The following is a 22,761-nucleotide window of genomic DNA, read 5'->3' as shown; positions in this document are numbered from 1 at the left end:
TGATCTTCAGGCAAATTTTATTAGGGTACACAACATATCACCACCCCAACTGGCTCATTTTTGTCTCCAGTTGGAATATGTAGCTAAAGATATATGCATGCACTCTGAATAATTTTTCTTCTACAAAATAAAGAGTATCAGCCAACATAGGCAAAAACTGAGTGTAAAGTTCAAAAATCATTTACTATGAACATGGAATACTTAAAATACAATATGATGAGATTGGTGCTGCTTATATTTTATTTCACTTTTGGATTATCAAATTCTAACTCACTGCCAATCATTTTTCCTCATTTACTTACCTATGTGGATATAAATGGAAATTGAGCTTCATCTTCTAAAAAATAATCTCCACTGCAATGATATTTATCATGTCTTAACTACAGGTACAGGACCATGTGGGAAATGTTAATAATCTGAGATAGACAGCAGTAGGAACTGTATGGTACATATCAAGTGAAACATAAGGAAAGCCCGCTCCCAGAACAGTAATGTTCATGTTATTTTATTTTCAGAATTTTAGTGTATATAACCGTTAATCACTTGAAAATAAATATTGTCAACTGTACAGTACTGAAAACGGGGCATAGGAGCACTTCTTTGTGAATAATAATTATATACTCAAAATAATCTGCAGTATCAGAGAAAGTGGCTAGACTAGAATTATTGGGATCAGGTTGTATTTTCACAGAGAATATTTGTTATCTGTGTGACTAAATCAACAAAATAGTAAAACATTTACAAGCATTACCTATAGAAAGTTATTGAACAAGGTTAAGACACAATGTGTCTCACCCATTTTTCAGGACACTTCCCAAGTTTAGGTGCAGTGGAATAATCCTTTTGTACACTGTGAAGATTTGTTGCTGTGATTAGTTTAAGAAAGAAGCTGACTGGCTAATAACTGAACAGGATAAGGTTAGGCAGGAGAGCCAGACTAGGAGAATGCTGGGAGGAAGAAGGGCAGAGTCTGGAGTTCCCAGCCAGATGCAGAGGGAGCAGGAGATGAATGTGCCATGCTAATAAAGGTACCGCCATGTGGCAGAGTGTAAATAAGGAATATAGGTTAACTTAAAATGTAAGAGCTAGTTAGTAATAAGCCTGAGCTATTGGCTGTGCATTTATAATTAATATAAGCCTCAGTGTGTTTATCTGAGAGCAACTTCGGGACAGGAAAACTCTGCCTACATTTAGGACTATAGCATGAATGTATCTCCTAAATTTCCTATGTTAGAAAATTAAGCAGCTTGGCACATTGGTTTAATCCCAGCACTCAGGAAGTAAAGGATCTCTGAGTTTCATGCCAGCCTAGCCTATATAGCCAGTTTCAGGTCAGCCAGAGCTACAAAGTGAGACTCTGTGGGGCTTAGAGGGGATTAAGCACCAAGTCATGTATTAATTATATGTCCAAAGTAGGACCTTTGAGAAGTGACTGGGACATAAAAGCTCTGTCCTTGTTAATGAATCCATTCATTACTAGATTAACAATCAATTAATAAGATAATGACAGAATAGCTTTGTTATAAAAGGCTCTCCCTTAAGACAGATCTACACTGGAATAAAGAGAAAGGTGCCCTCAGGGCAAGACCCTACCTAGCTAAGTTTCCAACCTATAGAAGAGAGCATAATGTTCCTGGAAGGCATTGCAATAAAAAGCTGCTACTAATGTGGTTCAGGAGAGTGAGGGTCCAACCCAAGCTTGGCAGTGTCATCCACATGGCAAGAATGCATGAGTAAACGAGTTGTAAATCTTCCACCATGGTTTCCAAGAGCCACTGGGGCTACATAATGCATGACAGGGGAGTTCCTATCTGGATGTCCTGAGATGATGCTGCATAAAGCTCTAGAAATGAAGCCTAGGTTGCAATGGAGACTCCCAAGATGTTGGCTATGCCAGAGACATGAGACATCTATCAGGGAGAGCTGCACACAGGGAGTGCATGCAAGCCTAGAGAGAGAGGTATGTTACAGGCTGCAAAGCTACAAGGGCAGAGCTGCCTACACCTTTTGATACCAGACATGGAGCTATAGGATTTGAAGTTGGTCTCTCTGGGTTTCAGTTTTGCTTTGGCCTAATATTTCTTCACTATGCACAAATTCCTTCCTTTTAGAATGCTAATGTCTTAGGGTTTCTATTGCTGGGAAGAGACACCATGACCACAGCAACTTGTATAAAGGAAAACATTTAACTGAGGCGGTGGCTTACAGTTCAGAGGTTCAGTCTATTATCCTCACAGCGGGGACCATGGCGGAGTGCAAGCAGACATGGAGCTGATTACATCTTGATCAGAAGGCTACAGGAAGTGGACTGAGACACTGGGCATGGATTGAGCATATATTGAGCCCACCTCCACAGTGGCACACTTCTTCCAACAAGGCAATACCTACTTGAACAAAGCCATACCTCTCCCTATGAGCCACACTCCCTATGAGCTTATGGGAGCCAATTACATTCAAACTACCACATTCCACTCCCTGGTCCCCATAAGCTTGTAACTATATCATAATCCAAATACATTTATTCCAACTTTAAAAAGTCTCCATAGTCTATCACAATCTCAACAACATTTAAAAGTCCAAAGTTCAAAGTCTCTTCTGAGATTGATGCAATCTGCTAATTGTAATCACCTGGAAAAATCAAACTGAAAAAGCAGATCACATACTTCCAACATATAATGGCACAGGATATAGTACATTGCCATTCCAAAATGTAGGGAAGGGAGCATAGTGAGGAAATATTGAAAGACTGAAAACTTCCTGGGCAAACTCCAAACTCTGCATCTCCATGTCTGATGTCAAAATGCTCTTCATATCTCCAACTCTGTTGAGCTTTGTTGACTACAACACACTTCTTTCTCTTGGGGTGGCTCCACTTGCTGTTAGCAGCTGTCCTTGGCAGGTATCCCACAGCTCTGGCATTTCTAACATCTTGGGGTCTCCAAGGCAATCCAGGCTTGAACTTCACAGCTTCATACAATGGCCTCTCTAGGCCTCCATTCAGGGACACCCATGACACATGCTTGGCCTCAACAGATTACCTTAGTTGAGGGGGCATATTCCATAAGCCATTTCTTCTATCTTTACCTCTAAAACCAGAACCACATGCCCAAAGCTGCCAAGTTCTGCTGCTTGCTGGGGCTGGAATATGACCCCCTCATTCAATTACATCTTCACCAGCTTTCTGGTTTTGATTGTTACCTTCACTGCCTAAGCTTGGCTGTCCTTGAACTTGCTCTGTAGACCAGGCTGGCCTCAAACTCAAGGATCACCAGGCTCTGCCTTCCAAGTGCTAAGATTAAAGGTGTGTAGCACCACACCCAGTTCTAAGCTTTTCTTTAATTCCTTTTCAAAATTTTGGAAATCTAGCTAGATGGGATCTTGTCCTGAGGTCACCACTCTCTTTATTCCATTTCTTAATCCGTTTATATCCTTGAATATAGGATTTATCTCTATTCTACTTCCTTGTGCCCCCTTTTTTCAATCTGTATATTTTGTATTTTTTATTTGCTGAGCTTGTTCCTTTTCATTATAAATCTTCATTAGAGTTACCATTAAAAACCACATAACCGAGTATATACTAGGCTGTTTTGAAATTTCCTCTGCCAATGGAATTAATCCAAATCTCTTCATGTTAGCCTTAGGCAGACTCTTTGGACAAGGGCAAAAAGCAGCCACATTCTTCAAAGTATCACAAGAACAATCTCTAGATAACATACTAAAATTCTTCTCTAAAACCTCTTGAGTCAGCCCCCAAAAGTTCAAATAACTCTTAGCACCACTGTCTTCCATGCTCCTACTAGTATGGCCCATAAAACAGTGCTCAAAGCATTTCACTGCTTGCCTAACCCAAATTCCTCCAAACAAAAACATGGTCAGGCCTATCACAGCAATATCCCAGTGCCTGATGTCAACTTCTATCTTAGGGTTTCTATTGCTGTGAAGAGATACCATGATCACGCAACTCTTATATATCATGGCAGGGAGCATGGTGGCATGCAGGCAGACATAGAACTGGCTACATCTTGATCAGAAGTCAACAGAAAATGGTCTAAGACACTTGGCATGGCTTGAGCATATCTGAGACCTCAATGCCCACCCCCACAATGACACATTTAGTTTAACAAGGCAATACCTATTACAACAAAACTACACCTTCTAATAGTGCCACTCCCTATGAGCTTATGGAGGCCAATTACATTCAAATTACCACAGATAATGTGTATTATATCATTGTATGTTGGAAGAATGTAATTTGTTCTTGGATTTTACGGGAGTTACAGTTAAGAGATTGCCCTGAGCCTAAAGAGACTTTGAACCTTTAAAAAGTGTTGAGACTAAAAGACCTTTAAAGATGTACAAAGTGCATTTTGTATTATGATATGGCCAGGAGCCTGTGACGGCCAGGAAGTAAAATGTGGTGGTTTAAATGTCTCCCATAGACTCTGTCATTTGAATACTTGGTCCCCATTTAGTGGCACTGTTTGGGGAAGCTTAAGGGTATGGCCTTTTTGAAGGAAGTATTGTTCCTTTTCATTATCAACCTTCATTAGAGTTACCACTAAAAACCACATGAAAGAGTACATACTAAGCTTTTTTGAGATTTCCTCTGCCAAAGGAATTAATCCAAATCTCTTCATGTTAGCCTTAAGAAGTATGTCACTGGGGGAGAGTTTTGAGAGTCAAAAGACACCATTTTGAGTTTGCTCTCTCTGCTTGATGCTTTAAGTTAAAACGTGAACCCTCTGTTTCTACTCCAGCAGCCATGCCTGATGCCTACTGTCTCCACTTCTTCATCATATAGTCTCATCCTCTGGAACCCCAAGTCCAAATAAACTCTTTCTTCTATATAAAAAAAAAAAAAAAGTAAATAAAAGTTCTCTCTTATATGCCTTGTTCTGTCTCACCATCTTAACAAGAAGCCTTCACCAACCATGTCCTTGGACTTCCTAGCCTCCAATTCTGGTCAAATAGATATCTGCTATGGCTTGGATCTTGAATGCCTTACATATGTTGAAAGTTTGCCCCTCCCCCATCCAAGATGTTAGTGGGATATCATGAAACCGATACAAAATGGAGCATGGTAGGAGGAAGTTACATAGCTGAAGATGTGCCTTTGAAGGAGATACTGGGAACCCAGCACAACCCCTTATTCCTTGGATGACACAAGGCAGTCACTTCTTTATTGCAGGATGTTTGATCACACTGTGAACACTGAGACTGTGTGGTGTGGCTCAGCCTTAGCACACACCTTTAATCCAAGAGCTTTCTGCTTGAATATCATAAACAGAATTAAATAAAGTCAACCATAGGTCAAGAGACAGAGCAAGCAATCAGTTGACAGGAAATGAACATAGGATTATTAAGAAAAAAAACAGAGAATAAGGAGTAAGGAGGAAAAATAGAGAGACACAGAGGAAGTAGAAGGGAGGGACGCTGAGTTGGCAGAGTGTTTTATTTGAGACAGTGTGAGAGAATGAAGCTTCTGGGATGTCAGCTGAGGAGGAAGTTCAGCTGGGTGTTTCTCTGCCTCTAAGCTAGCAGGCTTTCATCCTGGCATCTGGCTCCCAAGTCTTTATTGAAAAAATTGAACTGTGGTGGTATTGTGTTCCCCAAAATATTGTGAACCCTAATAAACTTATCTGGGGTCAGAGACAGAACAGCCACAATATTAAACATAAAGGATAGGCAGTGGTAGCACACACCTTTAATCCTAGCATTCCAGAGGCAGAAATCCATTTGTTCAAGGATACAGACAGGCATGGTGACTCATCACGCCTTTAATCCCAGAATGCAAGCCTTTAATCCCAGGGAGTGGTGGTAGAAAGCAGAAAGGTATATAAGGCGTGAGGACCAGAAACTAGAAGTATTTGACTGGTTAAGCATTTGGCTGGTTAAGCTTTCAGGCTTTCTAGCAGCAGTTCAGCTGAGAGCCATTGGGATGAGGACACAGAAGCACCCAGTCTGAGGAAACAAGAACAGCTGAGAAGTTGGCCAGGTGAGGTTAGCTGTAGCTTGTTCTGTCTCTCTGATCATCCAGTGTTCACCCCAATAACTGATTTTTGTTAAAAACAACACTTGTGGCAGGAGGGGGGAGAACAAGGGAATCCGTGGCTGATATGTAGAACTGAATTGTATTGCAAAATAAAAATTAAAAAAAAAAAACAAAAAACACTTGTTTGCAATGTGCTCCTGCCATGGTATATTACCTTATCATATACCTAAAATCAACAGGGTAAACCAACCATGGACTGAAACCTCCAAAATTGTAAGCCAAATAAGTCTTTCATCTTGTTAAGTTGACTGTCTCAGGTTTGATACAGTACTGCAAAGCTGACTAATGCAACTTCTACTCTTCATAAGATAACCAACTAGTCTTAGATATTTACTACAATAACAGAAAACAAAATAAGTCTATTAGAGATCATAGCATTACATTTTTCTTTTCTTTTTTTTTTTTTTTGGTTTGTTTGTTTGTTTATTTGTTTCTTTTTCCTTACCTGTTAGAGATGGGGCCTCACTCTGTTGTCCTGGCTGGCCCTGAACTCACTACAAAGAGTAGGTTGTCCTTGAACTCAAAGAAATCTGCCTGCCTCTGCCTCCTGAGGGATGGGATTAAGAGTATACGCCACCACGCCCAGCTTGTTACATTTTTTAAATCATCACTGCTACCTAGTAAAATACTAGATCTATGACATTCACTCAATGGTCACTCAATGAATAAGTTTTTAATTATAATAGTTTTCCATTTCATACAATTCCTGATTACAGTGCCAAATGCATGTTTCTTTCCAGTTCTCTAGTAATCATGCACAGAAATGAAGAAAAGATGTGACAGATAAAGATGAAATTTAAAACACTGACATCCTAAGTTAAAAACTTAAATTATGCAAAATGTTCTAATAAGATTCATGAAATGTAGACCAATGACAGTCATAATTCAGATACACACACAAAAAAAAAAAAAAAACACAGAAAATGTAGTACAGCATATTAAAAGTTCCATGAAAGTTTGAACTAGTCATGTGCTATTTCATATACTTAAGTTTCATTTAACGGGCGTTGTTGGCACACACCTTTAATCCCAGCACTTGGGAGGCAGAGTCAGGTGGATCTCTGTGAGTTCAAGGCCAGCCTGGTCTACAGAGAGATATCCAGGACAGGCACCAAAAGTTACATTTAACACACACACACACACACACACACACACACACACACTATATATATATATATATATATATATATATATATATATATATATATATATGAATGCTGTATGAAAACAGAAGAAATGAGAAAATATACCAAGTAAAAGCTAAAAAGGTACACAACTTTCAATGAAAATAAAAGGAGAAGATATATTACCAGCTAAAAGATGATTTCAAATGAAAAAGTTTAAGTTGTAAAAGACACTATAAAGGACTAGAGGCATAACTTAGTGGTAAGAAACTTGCCTACTATGTGTAAGACCCAGTTTCAACACCCCAAAAACCTGAGAGAAAATAAAGAACAGAAAGCAGAAAGGGGAGGAGGAAGGAAGAGGAAGGAAAGGAAGGAAGGAGGGAGAAGGAGGAAGAGAGGGTATATGACAATATTTTCCAAAATCAAGCTAGTCAGAAATACATGGAAAGCACCTCACCATTCATGTATTCTGGGGAAATTCTTGTGCAATATTTTACAAAGGCTGGGACAAGACAATATTCACACACAATATTCACACAGCCAATAAACATCCTAAACTTTAAAACTAATGAATGTAGGCCAACAGAAAAGGGGATGAGGCTGGGCGGTCATGGCACATGCCTTTAATCCCAGCACTCGGGAGGCAAAGCCAGGTGGATCTCTGTGAGTTCGAAGCCAGCCTGGTCTACAGAGGGAGATCCAGTACAGGCACCAAAACTACACAGAGAAACCCTGTCTCGAAAAACAGGAAAGAAGGAAGGGAGGGAGGAAGGGAGGGAGGGAGGGAGGAAGGAAGGAAGGAAGGAAGGAAGGAAGGAAGGAAGGAAGGAAGGAAGGAAGAAAAAAAAGGAAAGAGATGAACAGAGAACTTAGGTCCCTATATATTCCTAACTGTAAATTCCAACATCAAAGATTTATAGCCTATAGTCTCGTCTTCCTTTTCTTTCTCCTTTATTCCTCTTGGCAAAGCCATTGAAGAGTGGCTCAGTGAGCCTTGTAACCTCCCCAGTGATTGTTATGAGCTTGACCAAAAGACTACCTCAAATATACATAAATTAAATAAAACAATATATTTATTAATGCAAAAGGTTTCAAGACAAGTAGTCCAGAAGCACTGCTCTAAATATGCTGCTGCCTCTCATGCCTATCCCCCGCATCATGACACTGGCATCTATACCATGCCTTCTTAGGATATAAAACAGGAAGTATAAAGCATGAATTCAGGTCAGGCAGCAGAAATATTTCTCAGTTTTCCTGTACCAAAATACAAAACAGAGAGAGAGACAGAAAGACAGACAACGAGACCAAGAAATAAAGACAGAGAGACAGAGAGAGAAGGGAGGGGACAGCAGCAGCACTGATTTAAGAGAGAAAAAAAAAAAATTCCACATAGTTGGCAAAAACATAAATGAATAAAACCAGAAGTTCACTAGGCTTTAAGTATCCAAACCCCTAAAAATATTCATTCAATATGGCCCAGAAATTCAGTTATAAATTGAATATATTCAGTTTCTTCTAGAAAAAAATACTAGGTTAAATATACAATACACATATGTAAGAATGTTCTCTACAGTTATGTTTACAGTATTGCAAACTACTGCAACAATCTTAAATACCCACCAGAACAAGAATGGTAAAACTATTTTACAACTATGACAGCATGATACACTATGCAAACATTTAAAAAATGAGCAGCCATACTCAGTAAGATAGAAAAATGTTAATGTAACAGTAAATGAATATAGATTATAAAAGTATTAATATAAAAGAATCCTACTTTCAACATAAAAGTTTAGTGACATAATTACAAAAACAACTTGCAATAAATATACATTAAATATAAATAAACATTAAGGCCATTCAAGAACTCATAAAGTTAGAGCAATGGTCAAAGAATTAAGTACTTACCACCAAGTCCCAGTTATTTTGTTCAAGCAATGTAATAGCTTCATCGATGTTTTCAATGCCAGTACATGCCTAAAAACCAAGTAAATATGCATGTTTAGGATTTTAAAAATGAGGTCTGACTTAAAATGTAATTGGTATAAAACATAATTTAAGCTGTATACAATCTAAATGAAGTCAAGACATTAAGTGGCTCATACTTCTGATCAGTTTATACATAAAAGTTTGAAAATTCTTGCTTGCAAAATTTAACAATTACAATAAGCCTGTCAGGGACGGGAGAGATGACCCAGTGGGTAAAAGGTGCCAAAACCCTGGCACGCTGACCTCATTCCTGAGACCCACATTATAGAAAGAGAGAATCAATCAATCAACTCCTGTAAGATGTCTTCTGGCTCCACATGTGTACCACAGCATAAGAAAAAACATACATGCGCACGAACCAACCAACCAACCAACCAACCAACGAATGCAGTTTTTTGACCAGGAATGGTAGCACACAATTTTAATCCCAGCACTTGGGAGGCAGAAGCAGACAGATCTCTGTTGAGTTCTAGGCCAATCTGGCCTTAACAATGAGTTCCAAGCCAGCCAAGGCTACCCAGTGAGACCTTGTCTCTCTCCCTAACCACAAAAACAAACAAACAAACAAGCAAACAAAACAAAACAAAAACTTGCAGAAAGCAAAGAATAACACTCTGAAGCAGACACAGAAACACCTGCTAGAGATGGTTCCTTTTCATTTTCCCCTAAGACCCAAAAACAAAATGACAGAATTTAACTATCCAAACACAGTACTGAACACTCAAGTAACACAATTCTCAAATTATGAAAATGAAGCCATAAAGAACAAACAAAACCAATCTGTTACCATCAGCATAAAACTTAGGAACTAACTAGCACATTATTTATTATGAACCAAGCAATTTACATCATCCTTAGATTTTCTCAATAATCAGAAACTAAACATATGGCCTTTAAAATTCTTACACATAAAAAGACAACAAATGAATATATTTCATTCAATCCTCTTACCAACCTTTTGAGTAGCTATTATGTCCATTTTAATAAGATCAATGTTTCAAAGACACTGTCCTGGTTTCATTCTGTTGGTGTGATAAAATACTCGGACAAAAGCAACTTAGGTGGAAAGAGTTTATTTTAAATCACAATTCTAAGTTACAGTCCATCACTTCAGGAAAAGTCACAAGAGAAGATGCTTAAGACATGCCATAGTTTGGTTTATTTCATGCCAGTGGCTTATTTTACCTAGTATGAAGGAAGTCAGGGACTCAAGCAGGGAAGGATCCTGGAGGCAGGAACTAAAGCAGAGGCTGTGGAGGAATGCTGCTTACTGGTTTACTCCGTATGGTTTGCTCAGACTTTCTTATACAAACCAGGACTGTCCAGGGGTGGCACTACCAACAGTGAGCTGGGTCCCCCTCTATCAACTATTAGGCAAGAAAATGCCCCCACAGACTTGTCTGAGGAGCTTTGATGGAGACATTTTCTTAGGTGAGGTTCCTCTTCCCATTTGACTCTAACTTGTGCCAAGCTGACAAAAAAGTAACTGGGACAAAACAGCTGCTCACATCACATCCACTGTCAAGAGCAGAGAGAACGAATCCATGCATGCTTAGTACTCAGCTAATTCTCTTTACTCTTATACAGTCCAGGGCCCAAAAACATGAATACTTTCAGGCTAGGTCTTCCAACATCAATTAAGACAATGCCCCACAGACCAACCTGGTCTAATCAATGTCTTCCCAGGTGATTCTAGACTGTGTCAAATTGACAATTTAAAACAACCACCAAAAAAGTTAAGCAATGTACTCAGGATCACAGGACTAAAAAATTAACAGAATTCCAAAGTCAGAACATTTTTATTCCACAGCACTGCCTCTTAGTCACTGATGAAAATATAAATCAACTGGAGACAATAATCTATTACTGGTTACCTAAATTCATTAAAAATCAAATGAAGTTTGGTAACTACTCTGTGATCAAAGATGACTCATAAATTCACAACCTATTCCTTATATCATCAATTTGGAGTATTAACTAGAATGAAATGACTGTGTCTGTGGGGGGGGGGGGTTGCGCACGCAGTATGCATATGCATATATGTAGATAGATAGATAGATAGATAGATAGATAGATAGATAGATAGATAGATATAACAAACATTCTAAGAAAAAAATCAGGGGCAAAATCCCATTCACAACTTCCTCAAAATAAATATAATAAAATACCCTGGATAAAACTAACCCAAAAGTAAAAGTTTTCTACAATAAAAACTATAAAACACTGAAGAAAGAAATTGAAGAAAATACAAGATGGGAAAGACCTCATGGATTAGAAGAGTTAATATTCTGGAAATGGCTGTACTACCAAAAGCAATCTTCAGATTCAATTCAGTCCTTATCAAAATCTCAATACTATTTTTCAGAAAAAACAGAAAAAAACACTTTCAAAATTCATATGAAAATACAAAGCCTTCCTGATAGCCAAACCAATCCTGAACAAAAGAAATACTGCTGTAGTAGGTATCACTAAACCTGATTCCAAGTTATACTGCAGATTCATAGTTATAAAAACAGCATGATACTAGCATAAAACTAGATACATAAATCAATGGAATAGACTAGAAGACTCAGATAGAAACCCTCATAGTTTCAACCATCTGGCTTTTTTTTTTTAACAAAGATCAAAAATATTCATTGGGGAAAAGACAACCTCTACAAAAAGTAATGCTAGAAAAACTTGACATCTAGATGTAAAATGAAATCTTTCATCCTGTACAAAATTATCAACCCCAAATAGATCAAAGACCTTAATGTTAGACATGAAATTCTGAAACTGTTACAGGAAAAACACATTAGGACATAGGCAAAACCGAGAGTTTTCTGGATAGAACTCTAGTCATTCAAAAAAGGCAGCAACAACTGACAAACAGGACCTTATAAAATTAAAAAGATTCTTCATAACAAAGCACACAGTTAACTTCTTTGCATTGGTTCTGTGTTTCTTATTTAATAAGACAGTTGGTTACATCTACATAAGTTGAAGAACATTTCCACTAGGTGTATGCCTAAAGACTAATATCTAAAATATACAAAGAATTCAAAAATCAAAACAAGAAATCAAACAGCACAATCAATAAATAGCCTAATGAAATAAACTGACAACTCTCAAAAGATGAAAACAAAACAGCCAACAAACACATGAAAAAATGTTCGCTTTTACTAATAAATGCAAGTTAAAGACACACTGAAATTCCAGCCCATTCAAAATGGTACTCTTTAAAAAATAAGTAACAAATGCTGGCAAGAGTATGAACAAAAAGGAATCCTTGATTAATACAACGCTGGTGGAAATGTAAACTAGTCTAGTCAATAAGGAAATTAGTATGGAGGTTTCTCAAAAAAAAAAAAATCTGTCATATGACTCAAATATACCACCCCTGAGTATTTATAAGGATTAGGGGCTGCAGAGATAGCTCAGTGGTTAAAAGCACTTGCTGCTCTTCCAGAAGTCCTGAGTTCAATTCCCAGCACCCACATGGCAGCTCACAACTGTCTGTAATCCAGTTCCATGGGATCTCAAACCTTCAGATCAGTGCACATAAAATAAAGTTAAGTAAATTTTTTTAAAAAGAGAAGGATTACAAGTCAACACATCACAGAGATACTTATACAGCAATATTTACTGCAGCCCATTCACAACACCTAAGAAATGGAACCAAGCCTAGGTATTCAATAACAGAGAAGTAGCTAAAGAGTTCTTGATTTTTACACACTGGAAAATTTTTCAGCCACAAAGAAGAGCAAAGCTGTATCATTTGCAAAAAAAATGAATGCAAGTGTAGATAACTATATTAAACAAATGAAGTCAGTTTCAGACAAATATGTTTTCTCTCATACTTGGTTTCTAGATTTTTACAGAGATACATAAGATGCTGTGTGTATATAAAGTAGAAGTGAACTTGTCTAGGAGAACAAAGAGAACAGAGAAGTGAGAAGAGAGAAGGGAGACTGATGGGGCATAAGAGAAGGATATATTCAACATACAATATATTTATATTAAAATGTCCTTCTGTAACAGTCTTGCATATGATATATAATGACATTTTAAAACAGATTTTCTCTACACATAAAAAGTAAAATTTTAAATGGCTGAATGAAATATTGGATTAATAAATATCTATACAGGGCTGGAGAGATGGCTCAGAGGTTAAGTGGTTGCTCTTCCAGAGGTCCCGAGTTCAATTCCCAGCAACCACATGGTGGCTCACAACCATCTATGGATAACCATCTATGAGATCCAGTGCCCTCTTCTGGCCTGCAGGCATACATGCAGGCAGAACACTGTATACATAATAAATAATAAATCTTAAAAAAATAAAAAAATTAAAATTAATAAATATCTATACAATCCATGTTGATTCTTTTTTTTTAATGTTGTCGTTGTTGCTGTTGTTGTTGTTGTTGTTGTTACTGTTTTCAAGGCAGGGTTTCTTTGTGGCTGTCCTGGAACTAGTTCTGTAGATGAAATTGGCCTCAAACTCACAGAGATCTGCCTGCCTCTCTGCCTCCCAAATGTTGGATTAAACGTGTGCACCACCACCACCTGGCTTTTAAAATGATTTTTGTTGTTAATTTCAGTCAGAGTCTCTCTACTATATAGTTTTGGTTGTCCTGGAACTCAGTGTATAAACCAGGCTAGCCTCAAACTCAAGAGAATCACTTGCCTCTGTCTCCCAAGTGCTTGGGATTCACCACGCCCAGCCTTAAATGAATTTTTATCTGGAAATTTTCAAAGTATCACCTCAGATTAGCAAATTACTTGCTCATTTGCCAATAAGGCATCATCTTGGCCAAATGATCAAACAAAGCATCACAAGTAGTAAGACAATGTCAGATTAAAAGCTTCCTAATACAATGAAAGATGATAGTCACAGTATCAATCATAAAGAATGGATGCCCCGCAAAATGTTCAACTATTCCAACCAAAGATCTAGATTAAAAGGAACAAGTTGAGCCAGGCAGTGGTGGCACATGCCTTTAATCCCAGCACTTGGGAGGCAGAGCCAGGTGGATCTCTGTGAATTTGAGGCCAGCCTGGTCTACAGAGGGAGATCCAGTACAGGCACCAAAACTACACAGAGAAACCTTGTCTCAAAAAAGAAAAGAAAAAACAGAAAAAAGGAACAAGTCAAGAGATATCATAAATATATAAATAAATAGAATATACAACATTTTACAAAACTGTCCCTAAAAGTTACTTCCTTCCCAAGAAGTGTTAGTACTTCTCCACACTAAGAAACTAGAGACAGTCATAAATGCAATACAAAACCATAATTATATACTAGTTATAAGGAAATGCTGATAAGAAAAATAAGATTTGCTATAATTGGGGAAATTGCATTATTGCCAGGACTTTAGAAGACATGGATTACTATTAACATGCTTGATTTTGAATATATTGTGTATACAGGAAGTTGTTGCACATTGAAACATTTAACAAGAATATATGGTGAATTCTTACAATTTTATGTTGCCTCAACATCCATTTTGAACAGAGGCTTAACGCTATTGCTCCAGAAGAGGACATAATTTACAACCCCACACCATGCTCAAATGGCTGAAGCTAGTGAACGCAAGACAAAAGGGATGTGATACTAAACCCAATTCTTTAACATAAGAACCACAGAACTCTATAGTTCCTCCCACTAAGGATTATTTTCCATTGACACTGAGCTTGAATATGACTTGATCCTTTTCCTATGAAACTATAATAAGAATGTTGGTGGTATGATAACTATGACTGTATGTCTTCAAAAGCATCATGAGTTTCTACTTACACTTCTAAATCATTATCCTAAGGTTTTGTTGTTGTTGTTGTTGTTGTGTGTGTGTGGTTTTTTTTTTTTTTGGTCGGGGTGGGGGTTGTAGACAAATTTCTAAACAGTCTTATTATTAAATAAGAAACACAGAGCCAAATACAGGGGTGAAAGCTGTAGAGATCCGAGAAATAGTGAGAGCCCCCAACTAACCTTAGCTCACCTTGTCGCCATAGCTTCCCAAGAGAACAAGCTTCTTCCTGTCTAACCTGCGCTTTTATTGCCTTGCTGTTCTGCCTTCTCATTGGCTTTTAGCCCAGCCACCTCACCTCCAGGTCTCTACAGTTGGTACTGGGATTAAAGGCGTGTGTCACCACGCTTGGCTGTGTCCTTGAACGCACAGAGACTCTACCTGCCATGTAATATCTGATTAAGGGCATGAGCTACCACCACCTGACTTTTGTGTACAGGGGGCTATGACCTCTGATCTCCAGGCAAACTTTATTTATTAAAGTACAAATAAAATATCACCACATTTCAGCACAAATAAAATATCACCACAGGAGATTTCTAAGATCCTATGAGAAGATATCAAAATAAATACACATGAATCACATCTGAGCCAAAATATTGAGGAGTCAAGCCCAACTACATGTGCAACTTCTAAACAAAGACACTCAAATAAACAGGATCAACCAACAACTGAGAAGTGCTTCAATTAGAATTCCTGTGGTGCCTGGCCACTGAGTTATGAAGTTGCCACACAGAAATAACATTAGTTTTGAGTGAAATATTCTGTCTGAGACAACTCATATAATGTCAGTAGAAATTTAAGTGAAAATGGAAATTGTTAGGATCCTGCTCTCACTCTTCCAGGTCTAACGCCTTACATCATCAAGGGGGCTTGGGCGACTGCGTACTGCTGTGTGGTCACGCAATCTCCACCTTAAAAAGCCACACATGGACCCCCATGCTCTCTCTCTGCACTCCCTCTCTCTTTCTGTTTCCTCTCTGCTCCGCTCCCGCCAGCCTTCTGTCTTTCCAGGCCTGGCTTCTTTCTAATAAAGCTCTTTCTAACTCTGGCAGTCGTAGCTGCGCCTGCCAACCCACCAGCGCCGTTCATCCTTTCAGAAATCAATGAGATTATTTTAAAAACTAAAACTACCATATAACCCATCTACACCACTTCTGGGTATACATCTGAAGGACTATAAGGCAACTGATGAATGGTTAGACAAACTGTGGTGTAGATACATAATGATAGTGTGTGCATATATAATAGAGTTTGAGTCAGCCATAAGTAATGAAAATTATGTTATTTGATGGAGAATGGATCTAGAGATCGTAACAGTAAGTGAATAAAATGAGACCAAGAATTCTTTATAGATATATAAAGCCATATAAATAAATATCTTTATATAAATATCTATATATTATATATATGACATGAAAGTAGAAGTGAACAAGGGGAAGAGAGGAGATTAGCTAGGGGAATAAAGGGAGGATTAAGGGTAGGGAATGAGAGGGGGCAAATATAGTCAAAGTATATAATATACTTTTAAAAAATTATTTTCAATAAAAGTTTTCACTAAAAAAGAAGTACAGTACTATGAACAATGAATACATACCAATTAAAATTTTTAAAATAAAATAAAAATATAAATAAATAAATTAAAAAAATATAAATACAATGTAGTTATCTAAGAAATAGCCTGATCATACATACACACACACACACATAAATACATATGGGTACACAACACACATGAGTTCATACACACACATACATACACAGACTTACTAACTACATAACTGTTTTGGCCAATGACAGACCATCTATAAGATAGTGCTTTACCATATTGCCTAGGTATGTAAAATGTTATGCTATGTAAGTTTGTTCATACAACATGATCTCTCATGATACATATCTCCTCCTTACTCCTGCCTCTAGGTTCAAATCCAAAACAGTATACATGTCCTACCAGACTTATATCCCTGGTCCACTTTTTTCTTCCTTCTTGAGCATGTAAGATATAGAGTACCATTCAATGACCATTTCTATTAAGTCTATCAGTTATAGGCCTATTTATATTGGTTGGGATTTTCTTGTGATTATGGGTTAATACTTTCCTGATTCTTTATATGCTTGATAACTTGTGATTATATCCAAATATTATGACCTTTTCATATTTTGGATGCTGGATATCTCTAAATATCCTTGAGCCTTGTTCTGGAGTGCCTGGAAATAACTGATTGCTTTTAAAGCTTCCTTTAAAGTTCTGTTTGGCAATATCCTTCAGTAGTAGCCTTCTGAGTACTCTGGGATACCTCACTATATATATATAAAAATATATATTAAGTATATAAGATATATTTAAGATGTCTCACTATTAAGGACTCATGCAGCTGGCAGGAACAAATATAGATTACAGAGCTATTTTATTTCATTAACACTTTCCATTTTTTTAAATTTTATTCTTTCTTATGAATAGTTCCAGCACTTATCAAAGAATTTTAACTATCTGAGAAATGCATGGAAAAACAAGTTTCATGGCAAATAATCCATTTCTGGGAAAGTTATAATGCATTTCAGCATAATAAAACCTCTAAAGGAATACTTTAGGAAAAAGTCTTCCAACTTTTTCAATCCATAAGGCTCTAAACTAAACGAAAACTAAAGACTTCATTTCATATTTTAAAAAGAAATTGTATCTCATAATCTTGAGAAATACCAGTTTCTTTTTCACTTTGACTACTTCCAATTTTGTTTTCTAAGTTAGTGTCATCTTTACATTAAGGTGTGGAATTAAGAAGGTTTCTTTCTTTGTAATTCTCTGTGTTAAATGGTTATGATAGATGGATGTGCGGCAGGTAAATAGAAGATATTTTTATTTTATCATAGTAGAAAAAAATACAGGTTTAGAATGTGTAACAGACAACCTAAAGCAAATTATTCTATCTCTTCGAGTATTACCTACAGTGAGAAAAATAATGTCTTCCATATGAGTACGTGCTGGCTAGTTTTATATCAATTTGTCACAAGCTAGAGTTACTCTGAAAGAAGAAACCTCAATTGACAAAATGGCACCACCACAATGGGCTATGAGCAAGCCTGTGGTACATTTTCTTGATTGATGATTGATATGGGAGGGCCCAGCTCACTGTGTGTAGTACTACCCCCCTGCGCTGGTGGTTCTGGGTTCTATAAGAAAGCAGGCTGAGCAAGCCACAATGAGCAAGCCAGTAAGCAGCATCCCTCCAAGGCCTCTGCATTAGCTCCTACCTCCAAGTCCCTGCCCTGTTTGAGTTCCTACCATGACCTCCTTCAGTGATGGACTATGGGTGTGGAAGCATAAGCCAAATAAACCCTTTCTTCCCCAAGTTGCTTTTGGTCATGGTGTTTCACCATAGCACTAATAACCCAAACTAAGGTAAGTATTTTCCTCATTTTTTATGTAATTTATCTGTTGTTATAAGTATTATATACTAATATGCTATATCCTTAACTAGGACTAATTTGTGCTTTACTTGGTAAATTCTATGTACATGTGTATATACAGATGCTCCTAGACTTACAGTGGGATTATATTCCTGTACACCCACTGTAAATACCATGTCAAAATGCATCTACATCTACAACATATTCTAGCTTAGCAACACAGTGCTCTGTAAAGTATCAGTTATATAAACTCAACCACATAGCTGACTAGGAGTTTCATTTTGCTGCCCAGCAACATGAAAGAGTAACTAACCATGTAAAGATAGCAGGAGAAAAGATCAAAATTCAAAATTCAAACTAAAGTTTCTATTGAATTCACCCAATGGAAAAGTTGAAAATCTATTAGGTAAATTCGTTGTAAGTCAAAGACTATGAATATGTTTACAACTATATGTATGTATTCTAATAAAACTAAAATAATTTATCATATGTACTATTGTAATTTGAGTCTGGGGATGTGGTTCAGTAATGGAGTGCTTGCCTACTATGTGCAAGGCTTTGGATTTGATCCCTATAACCAGAAGAGAAAAATTAAAGATCTGATCTTACTATTGAAATGGATTTCTTTTACAATCATTAAAAACCAAAACCCATGCACAAATATTAAAGAACAAAAAACCTAAGGCGAATCACAAGTAACAGCGAAAGCACCCACTACCCCTCACTTCCCAGCTCGAAAGGGCCCACACAACCTTCTACCTCTTCCCTCTGGGTCACTCTCTCTCTCCCCTCCTGAGTCCTCCAAGGCTCACTGATCCATTCTAGCCAAGTGAATGGAAACTCTGCCTCTTTTCAATTAAAATACGAACTGGCGACATAAACAGAAATTCCGTAACAGCAAATTTTAAAACAATGAAAACAAGTGGCCAGAAAAATACGGAAGTATTTACAGCAGTAGTTCTAAACTTTCCTAATGCTGTGACCCTTTAATAAAATTCCTTATATTGTGGTGACCCACCCCACCCCACCCCTGCCCCACCCCCCCACCCCCGCACCGTAAAATCATTTTAGTTGCTACGTTATAATTTTGCTACTGTTATGCATCATGATGTAAATATGTGTTTTCCGATGGTCTTGGGCAACCCCTGTGAAAGAGTCATACTACCCCAGGGATCCCAACCCACAGATTGAGAACCACTGATTTAAAGCATCAGCATGTAGTGTGTCTCCTTTTGCTTTTGTTAACAGCATCTTTATGAAAATAACCTGAACCTATATTGTTGTAATCTAACTACTTGGCTCATCCTGAAAAGAGAAACCCTGCTTGAGATGGTTATAATTTCATCTATAACCTAAAATGTATGTTATTGAGGCAGTAAAAATGTTTCAGCTTGGCACCAAGCCTGATAATCTGAGTTTGATTCCAGGACTCATGTGGTGAAAAGAGAACCCACTCCTATAAGGTGTTCTGACCAATACACATGTACTGTGCCATGCATTCACACTCACATACACACACACACACACACACACACACACACACACACACACACACAATACATGTGCATGTGCAGAGAGAAACAGACAGAGAGACAGACAGAGGGGGGAGATGAGGAGAGGAAAAGAGGGGGAGAATAAATTTTTAAATGAAAAAATGCAATGAAATGTATTGTTCTCAGGAAAAGGCAACAGAACACCGAAGGAGAAAAGGAAATGTGCCAAGGCCACCGAAGGGAACAAAGAAAGAATAAAGAATAAAACATCCATTTTTTTTTAGCCCAGGCAGACCTGGAACTTGCAGCAATCCTCGTGCCTCCTGAGTGGTGGGATTACTGATGTGAGCCACGAAGCCCATCTGTAGGGAAAAGGGGATGGCTAAAGAAACCCACCCCAACCCTGGAGCCCAGAACTAGGGAAAGATGGCTCAGTCTGATCAGAGCCATCTCTGCCCCTGGCCAAATGACTTGTAAAACCAACCAATCACAGAGTAGCACCCTGGCCCTGGGCGCAGTGAGATCAGAGCCATCTCTGCCCCTGGTGACTTGTGAAACCAATCAATCACAGAGCAGGAAGGTAGTACCCTGGCCCTGGGGCCCAGAATCAGGGAAAGAAACACAGCCTGAGTTTGGGACCTAAGACAGAGAAATGAACACTTTATTCCCAAACCCAGAACCAAGGAAACATGCCCTGACTCTGAAACTAGTACCAAAGTAACACTCTTGGTCCCTAGAATCAGAGTCAGTAAAAGTAATGTGCCCTGGCCTTAGAAGTAGTGTCAAAAAGCCAAGAAAGGCCAGTAAAAGCAACACAATGTGGCTCTGAAATCAGGGCCATCTCTACCCCTAGCCCACAAAACTAACCAATCCTTGGGCAGAAAAAAACTAACCAATCACTGGTTGACTCCGCCCCCAAGAGATCCTATATAAACCGCCCTGCCTGGTCAGTTGTTGGCTGTTCTCTCCACCCTGGTAGAGGCAGCTACTCTCCTGGACCCCTCCTTCCCAAAAAAATCTCTTTCTCAAGAGTTTTGGGTGTGAAGATCTTTCTTCATTCACTGGCGAACAGAAGAACCTTGCTGGGACATCCCTCAGTGGACGGTACAAGGAGGAGCTGAACAGAAGATCCTTGCTGAGATGTCCCATAGTGGAGAGAGCAAGGAGGAGCTGAAAAAGTAACACTTTGCTCCAGGGCCTTAGGAGATTGCTACATTTCTGCAGGGGTTTCCCCTTTTGCAGAGTGAAGCAAAGGAAGCACATCTTAGGCCACAGAAACAGAGCTCTGCCAGGAAGCCCCCTTAAGTGGGGGCTAAGCAAAGCTCAGCTGTAGCAACTCTCCAGGAAAGGAGCAGGATTGCTATATCCTGCGGGGAGACCATCCCCCACCACACCAGGTATAGCCTGACTTTCCCAAACAGTCAGGATACCCTTCCCTGCTGAAGCAGTTCCAGGCCTGACTCTCCCGAGCAGTCAGAATAACCTCCCCTCCAGCACAGAGGTGCCCTAAGCTGTGAGGTATATGAGGTATCCGGGAATACCTCGCCCTCCAGCCATCAGAGCTGTCCTAAATGGCTTGCAGCATCTGGGATACCTCACCCTCCAGCTGGCAGCTGTTCTAAGCGGCTACCTCACCCTCCAGGGCTGCTGTCTAATTGCAGCTCCAGCCGTTGTCTGACTCCCAAGTGGTCAGGATACCTCTCCCCAGAGTTGCAAAGCTCACGTTTGGTGCCGAAATCCACGACCAAACCCAAAGAGTTGCAACAAATTTATTTGCACCATCTAGTCAGCTTAATTATAAGCTATTTTACTACAAAGAATGCAGAGCTTCCCAAAATACAGTGTACCTCTTTAAAATTAGTTGTTCTCTTTTAGAACATGTCTTCAAGAATTCTTACAAATTGTAAACCATAACATTTCTAGACAGTTTTTGTTAATGAAAGTCCAAAGTACCTAATTTTCATTCTTTCCATGAACAGGATAACAGCAATAGGAATTACATTTGACTAATAATATATAAAGAAAATACAGGACTTACTAATTACATATTCATTATATTTACTATTTGTTATATTTCTTGATAGGCTTTAAAAGCTCATAATTTTATGATAAAAAATAAATGAGTTCTGGAGAGATGGCTCAATGGTTAAGAGCACTCTTCCAGAAAACACACCATCAGTTCCAATATCCACATCAAATGGCTTACAAACCACTTCTAACTCCTGCTCCAGGAAATCAATGCTTCTTGCCTCTGAGGACACTTACACTCACTTGCACATACCCACACACAGACACACAGATACTCATAATTAAAAATAATAAAATTTGGTATGGAGAAATAGCTCATTGGTTAATAATACTTGCTAATCTTCCAAAGAACTGAGGTTCAGTTCCCACCCCTTACCTGTTAGTTTACAATCATTTTTAACTCCAGTCCCAGTAAGTTCAGTGCCCTCGTGTGGCCTCCAAGAAACACACATGGACAGACATGCACAGATATGCATGCAGGTGAAACACTCATACTCATAAATAATGATGATGATCATTATGATAATAATGACAAATATCAATTCTAAATTCTAAAAACAAAAAAGACAGAAAAAAAAGTGGCTCAGAAAAAGATAGGGAAAAGAAAGACGGAAAAAAAAAAAGAACAACAACAAGCATTCAGTTCAGGAAAATAAAAATTATTCAGTTTTATTAAAGCATAAATGTATGTGAAGGCTAGGCATAGTGGGGCACGCCTTTAATCCCAGCACTTGGAATCAGAAACACATGGATCTCTGTGAGTTCAAGACCAACCTGGTCAACATAGAGTTCCAGGCCAGCAAGGGCTACATAGAGAGGCCCTATTTCAAAAAAGAAAGAGTATATTGACAAAAATTAAAAGTTGAAAAAAATTA

At 38.3% G+C, this 22,761-nt stretch overlaps 1 protein-coding gene across 1 annotated transcript in view; it reads right to left on the bottom strand.

Moving 5' to 3' along the window:
* Positions 1 to 22,761, bottom strand: part of Faf1 (Fas associated factor 1) — a 335,197-nt gene that overhangs the window by 277,423 nt on the left and 35,013 nt on the right. Inside the window, exon 2 of the mRNA XM_059254707.1 lies at positions 9,088 to 9,156. Within this exon, the coding sequence (XP_059110690.1) occupies positions 9,088 to 9,156 (69 nt within the window). The remainder of the gene's footprint in view (positions 1 to 9,087; positions 9,157 to 22,761) is intronic.

This window comes from Peromyscus eremicus, chromosome 2, assembly GCF_949786415.1.
Source record: "Peromyscus eremicus chromosome 2, PerEre_H2_v1, whole genome shotgun sequence".
NCBI classification, from domain to species: Eukaryota; Metazoa; Chordata; class Mammalia; order Rodentia; family Cricetidae; genus Peromyscus; species Peromyscus eremicus.
The sequence above is the reverse complement of the archived record's forward strand: the minus strand, read 5'-3'. Positions and strand labels throughout refer to the sequence as shown.